Source organism: Leptosomus discolor, unplaced genomic scaffold (genome assembly GCF_034619465.1).
Source record: "Leptosomus discolor isolate bLepDis1 unplaced genomic scaffold, bLepDis1.hap2 HAP2_SCAFFOLD_29, whole genome shotgun sequence".
In the NCBI taxonomy this organism is placed as follows: Eukaryota; Metazoa; Chordata; class Aves; order Leptosomiformes; family Leptosomidae; genus Leptosomus; species Leptosomus discolor.
This window is the reverse complement of record NW_028237772.1, coordinates 462,807-469,671: the sequence shown is the minus strand read 5'-3', so window position 1 is coordinate 469,671 and position 6,865 is coordinate 462,807. Positions and strand designations below refer to the sequence as shown.

Here is a 6,865-nt window from a genome sequence, read left to right as displayed (position 1 = left end):
AAAGAGGCCCCATCTCAAGTGCTGCTGCTGCTGCTGCTGCTGCCCAGAGAGGAATAAAACTCTTGGCAGCGATGCCAAAGGCCTGGCACAAATTCCTGTTCCAGCCAGGCCTCGTCACATGAGGCACAGGCACTGCTGGTTGCTGGGATGGGCCTGACATGGCCTGGAGAACAGACAAGCTGTGATCTCCCTTTCAGCTTCCTCCTCGGCCACGGGGCGGTTCCTTACACAGTCATACTCTGAACTCTTACAGACGAGAAGACTCCAAGCCAGGACTACACACCGGCGTACATAGAATTCCTACCCTGAACACGCTCAGTGAAGCATTTTGTGCAAATTCTCGAGTTACAACCAGAGCAAGTCAAGGAGAAAAAAATAATCATTTGTTGTAGACACTGACTTTCTCTGGAACACAAACTACCTTTCACGCCACAGAATTCCTCCTTAAACAAAGCAACAAAAGACACGGACAGAAAACACTGGTTTTCTTATCAAGAAAGTTGACCCTCTCATGACCTCCTCTCTGCTAAAAATGATTGAGATAGAATTGAGCATCACCTGGAGGAGGAAGATCGTGTCATCTCAGGTTTGTGAGCAAAATCTCCCTGTTCTTGCCCTTTCCTTCCTCTGTTACTTGCACTCATTAGCAATTGTATTTAGCAACCCAAGTAAAAACCCTCGAATCTCCCTGCCTCAGAGCTCTGAGTGGCAGCGCTGGTTGGAGCAACTCAGAAGCAGACTGTTGGTCTGGCTGTTTGTTTTCCTGTCTGGACAGATGGAAGAAGAAGACGAATGGGCAGAAGATCCCAATGTCCTGGCTGTGCTTCACTTGGAGGAGCTTTTGTCCACGGTTCACAACTCCGTACAAGTGAGAGTGCTGATGACTTCTGTGCCCCCAGACACACCTTGTTGTGAAGGTGGTGGTTGTCATCCCCCTTCACGGCAGGAAGGTTTTAATGGGGGTTGGAGCCACAGTTTCAGTAAACCAGAAATCTGGTTTTAGAAGCCATTAACGGGTCAAAACCACTAGGGTTGTACAATGCAAAGTTCTGACAAGCTTTCATTCCCAGTTACAACTTGTCACCGATTTTTGAGGAGATAACATTGGCAGATGAAGTGAGATTATTTTTGATTTCCTTCTGCCTGTCACGGGTTAGGGCAGGAAATAAAGGGCAGTGAGGCCACTGCCGTAACTTTGTGCTGCATCAAGTATTGCCCGCTTGCCCCTGAGAAGCATCGCAAACAGATTTTCTCATCTGCAGATCCAGCTACAGAATCAGAGCCATAGGTTGCTGTGCTTGCATGTGCACCTCAGAAGGGTTTAACTCCTTTTCTCTGTTGATCTTTGCAGGAGGCCCAGGGCTGTGCAGAAGGACAGGAGACCCTCCAGAGCTACGTAGCTCGTGCGATGGAGAAAATGCCCGGGAAAATGCAAGATGCTGTGACCCTTTCAACCAAGAGTGGAGTTGGATGTGAGAAGATCCATTGTTCCATCTGTTGTTTCCAATGATATTTACAGGCCTTGCTCGATGTGTAGCTGAGGAAACAAATCCAAGTCAGGTTTTTTGAGACCTGGGGGGAGTTCGGAGCACATGCCACCGTGTTCACAAAAGCTGTAGCTGAAGCACCGTTCAAGTGAGTAAGGAGACGAGGTTTGGTCATGTCTTCTTTGGAGAGGCTGCACTTTCACAGGGACTGCGGGGGAACAGCAGGTACGGGGCTGCACTTCAGGGCAACACGGTGTGACGATTTTGAAAGACCAGGCGACACAGAGCAGCTGCTCATTCAGCACAGGGTTGGTTCTTGGAAACGGAGGTCCTGCCCGGGGAGGGGTGGGGACAGACTCTGTTTTCACATTGGAGTCTCACTTGACATCGAGCAAAGCTCTTGTTGTCAGTCTGATTTTAGGAGTGGGAAGGGATCGCAACTAGAGCTGAGCTTTTACAGCACCAGCTTTTCTTCCGTATGTAATCAAGAGAGGCATTACTGAGGAGGAGCTGCTTAGCTGCTGCCATGGATAAGGAAGAACAGCAGCAGGTTGCACAGCAGTGGCTAAGCAAGCCCCCTTGTGCTGTCCCACACGATCGTAGCATTCCTGTCACAGCAGCTGCTGTATGTCACATCTCGGCCGTGAGAAGAGGTGAGATGTCATTAACAGTGACACGTAGAAGTGTTTCATTACGGTGGACAGTCAGAAAGTGAATTCTTGTTTACCACTTTCTATGTGTGTTGCCTTGTGTCAGGATTGCTCCCAAGTACAGGATCGTTTCTTTTTCAGTAGGAAATTGGATGTAAAGAAAATCGGGCCCAGTTTTTAGCATTTACTTTGATGCCAGTGGTGTCTGTAACAGCACAGAGTGAGAGGTGGCTCTCCTTCTCTGGCCGTGTGACAACAGGTGCAGGGATAGGATTTTCTTCGCAGCCTCATTGCCTCATTTTCTTTCCCATCCTTTGTTCTCCCCAGGCAAGAGCGAGAGAAGACGGGGCTCCCTTTCAGCTTAGAGAAGGAGCGGTGCAGAGGGGTGAAGGCGGCTCCTTCTCAAAAGGGTCTCTTGGAAGCTTGGAAGAGACAGATACAACAATTTAACCGGGTCAGCCTCAAGACGGCTGAGGCTATCGTGTCCGTCTACCCTTCTCCTCAGCTTCTGTACCGGGTGAGGATGCCTCAGGAATACTGAGGACTGTGTGCAGGCAGCCAGCTAACGTAAGGAGGGGAAGAAATCATTTCATTGGTATTAAATTGGACACAACAGTTCTGTGCGAGCTGTTTAGTAAGGCAGTGAGGGAACTGGTGCCACGGCACCCATTGCTTTGGCCTTACAGAGCAGGCTACTGAGGGAGCAGTAGTGGTTCTGCGTCAGCCTGTGAGCTCCCAAAGGAGAGCTGTGGAGAGACGGGGTGAAAAAGGAGCGTCCGTTGTCAAAGGGTGGAGCGGTGACAGGTGCAGAGCTTGGATTATTTTTTTGAGCAACGGATGCAACTGGATGACACCGCTGTTCCTTTGTGTTGCTTTTAGGCCTATAGCAGATGCTTTTCAGAGCAGGAGAAGGAAAACATGCTGGCGAATATCCCCGTGTGCCGCGGCGACGGTGTGACAGCCACCTCCCGGTGGATCGGCACAGAGCTCTCCTGCCGAATCTATCTGCAGATGACTGCCCCCAGTCATGGCCTCTCTTTGTGTTTCACTGGCTAGCCCCAGGCAACGAGGATTTTAGTGTTTGCCTGGTTCAAGTACTCAGTTTTCTGCCGGGCACAAGGACTTAGAGAACAAATGGTCATCGATCCTAGTTTAAAGACTTAAAACAGATTTAGAATTGATTGTAGCAGAAGGTTGGATGAAGTTGCTGAACGCGTGGAGTTTACACAAGAAAGACGGTCAACATCTTCCAGAAGAGCACGAGTTGGACATGGTTGAGAGTCGACAGTTCCTTTTATTTATTTTATCCAAAATAAATTATTTTGAATAATAACGATCTTTGCTTCTTAATATGCCATCTTGAATGTAGACAGGTACGTCATCTGTGGAAAGGAATACTTTCTTCTGCAAGTAGTTATCTTCCCTCTCCACTGTGAAAAATCCTAATGCTAAAGCAACGTGGTGCTGCCCCCCAGCACCTGCCCTAGTGAGGTGGAAGAGCTTTGCCTCACCAAATAGACTCAGTGTTCCACTGTGGCAGATGGGAAGGAGTAAGACTAATTTTCAGATATCAATTTAGACTGCCCTGGTTCAGTCTCCAGACGGCTTGATTGATAGAGGGTCTTGAAATTTGATTATATGCATGGAATGACAAGATCTGAACAGTTTGCAGAAAAAAAGCTTTCTTTTCATTAGATTGGGGAACATGCTGTTAAGAGAGGGTCAGACAGTGAGGGACAAAGAAAGAGGGTCGATTTGTGGATGGAAGGGCTGAAAAAAGGAATACCTAGAGAAGTAATGGACAGAAAACCCACTAGAATCTTAAAAATATTCCTATCCAGTTGGATTAAAGAGGAGTCCAACATCCCCTCTGCACCCTCTTTCCCAATTCGTGCCTGTAAGACCGAGGAGAGAAAAAATGAGCAGCAGGCAAACGATCTCCTCCTCCCCCTGTCAGTGAGCTGGGGGGAGGAGGGTGGCAATATTGAAGGAGGCTCACTGAAAATGAAAAGGGCGGTTTGGTGATTACTTGTGCAATTGGGCAAAACGCTCCCTCACCAGTCCCTGCAGAGAGGGTGGTAAAGCTGCCCGGCGAGACAGCAAGTTTGATCCCAGACTCCCTTTCTGCCTGAGAGATAATACCACCAGCAAAAATCCTACTGTACGAGTGCACCAATGGGCGTGGCAGCATCGACATGGAACCCGCACACTGTTTAAAACATTTTGGTCTAGTACTAATCAAAGTAAGTGGGGATGTAACTGTGTGTGGAGAAATGAATCGAGGGTGTGGAAATGTAAATATTGTGATCGATATGGAGAGGAAACCATTTTAGGAGGAGTACTAGGACCGGGAAACACATTGTATTCTGAGCAACCCATAGACTCTGCAATGTGGGAAGGTCCCTTCGCCAATGGGACCTGGGCTTTGCAAGGGCATTACTGGATATGCGGACGGCAGCCTATCGAAGATTGCCACCAAACTGGTCTGGTATATGCTAGGTGGGATCCTTTAGGCCCCTATTCTTCCTGTTAGCCTCTGATGAGGGAAACCAGCTAGGAATTAGGGTGTACGATGAGTTGAGGCGTGAGAACAGGAGTATTGATACCAGTCTGACCCGAAACAGTGGTCAAAAATGGAGAAAGGATGAGCGGCCCACTGAGAGAATCAGACGACATTATGGCCCAGCTAGTTGGAATCCCAACGAACTGATAGCGGGAGCCAGAGAACCGATCTATAATCTTAACCACATAACCCGCTTACAGGCAATATTAGAAATCATAACCAATCGGAGAGCTGATGCTTTGGACTCGTTAGCTGACCAATGTACCCACATGAGAAATGCCATTTTTCACCTTCGCATGGTTTTGCATTCTCTGTTAGCCGAGGAAGGAGGAGTGTGGAAGGATATCTTCGAAATAAGGGACATGTGAACAATCCAGCCTTTCCCGAGAATCGGAGCTGGGACGTACCGGAACTGCTGAAAGTATAAACAACTTCCGGTGCAGGGGGCATGAACATCTTACAGGTGCAGGAGAAGAGACAGCCGCCATTCATGACGCCGTTGTAATTTCTTGAAGAAGATGGGTGTGAACATTTGTGACCGTGACTTGAACATGACTCGCAATGTGGCCAGTCAGGTTGGACTATGGGCCGTTAGTTGCGATGAAGCCAATCAGTATTTATTGGGTGTGGTCGAGGTTTATAAATGGCACTGGAAACACGGAAATAAAGGTTCACTTGTTAGATCACATTGATCGTGTCAGTGTCCTCACGCAGCTCCCGCACGGGGGGGGTGTGTGTGGCAAGGTTTTGGTAGGGAGGGGACAGGGGAACCCCGGTGTCACCCCTGGGGTCACCCTAAACCCCCCCTTCCCCCTCCCCCCCCTAAAAAAAAGAAAAAACAAAACAAACCTCACATAGGAAAAAAAAATCTTGAAGTGCAATAAAGAATCCCTGCTTAATAACACTGAGTTGTTGTTGAGTTTTCTCAGATTCAGTTGACAACCCAGAGGTGACAATCTCTGTCCGACTGCAGGAGCCGCTGAGGACAGCGACTCCCTAGGCGCGCCCCAGGACCTTTCCTCGGAGGGACTCCCTGACTCATCTGGCTCGCTGCAGGGGTGGACAAGGACCATCTACGGAAAAAGGTATTCCTTCTGGTCTGCTTCTGTAATTTGCTCAGTGCTCGCACTGTGCGCTGGTCAGCATTGATGTCGACGTGTATTTTCACCACTCGCACTGATATTTAACTACCTGAATTGGAACTCGTCTGACATAGGTATGATATTGGATCTTAGTCTCCTCAATGCTATAGTTGCTATTGTAGTAATCAGAGTTGCAAGTGTCCTTTTGGGTCTTTTGTGTGAATGGTGTAAAGGAGCTCCTCATGTGATAGTGTAAAAATTGGTTATCAGTGTTGGAATGCGTGAGTGAGTGAGACGCAGTGTTATTGTTATCGTTATACGGATGATATTTTGTTAGCCGCACCTGGTTTGCCGCTTTTAGATGAAATAGAAAAGGACACGCGGGACAGTCGCTTCAGGGAAAAGGCAAGAAGAGCGCGAGATGGCGCGCGAAGACACAAAATCCTTCTGACAGCCCATGGAATACCCCAGTGTTCGTAATCAAAAAGAAATCAGGAAAATGGCGATTGCTACATGACCTACAATAAATTAATGCTGTCATAGCTACAGTGGGAGCTCTACAACCGGGCCTACCCTCACCGGCCATGATCCCTGTGAATTGGGGAAATATTGTAGTGGATTTAAAACCTTTTCTTTTTTTTTTTACTATCCCATTGGCCTCCCAAGACAACGAAAAATTTGCATTTTCTGTGCCTTCTTGAAATCCTGTGGAACTTTCAAAAAGGTATCAATGGAAGGTTTTACCAAAGGCACGAAAAATTCACCATCAATTTGTCAATGGTTTGTAGCACAAACTTTGTCACCTGTGAGGGAATAATTCCCTACTAGTTATTGTTACCATTACATGGATGGCATCCTGTTAGCATCAAACAGCAAGGAGCAGTTGAGAGACATGGAGAATTGGACCAGAAAATCATTACAACAATATGGGTTAGTTATTGCCCCCGAAAAAGACAAAAGGTAGAACCCTGGAAATATTTGGGAATGACAATTACAAGTAAACAGGTTGTGCCACAGCCTGTGAAACTCAACCTTAAGGTTAAAACACTTAACGATGTACAGAAACTGATGGGATCTTTGAAT

At 47.5% G+C, this 6,865-nt stretch overlaps 1 protein-coding gene across 1 annotated transcript; it reads left to right on the top strand.

The window, feature by feature from the left end:
• Window positions 1-511: 511 nt before the first annotated feature.
• LOC147412841 (structure-specific endonuclease subunit EME1-like) lies at window positions 512-3,193 on the top strand. The gene is given in 5 exon segments (XM_086480950.1): window positions 512-586; window positions 776-868; window positions 1,352-1,635; window positions 2,465-2,654; window positions 3,017-3,193. Coding segments are annotated over 5 exon segments (819 nt in total).
• The last annotated feature ends 3,672 nt before the right edge of the window (window positions 3,194-6,865 follow it).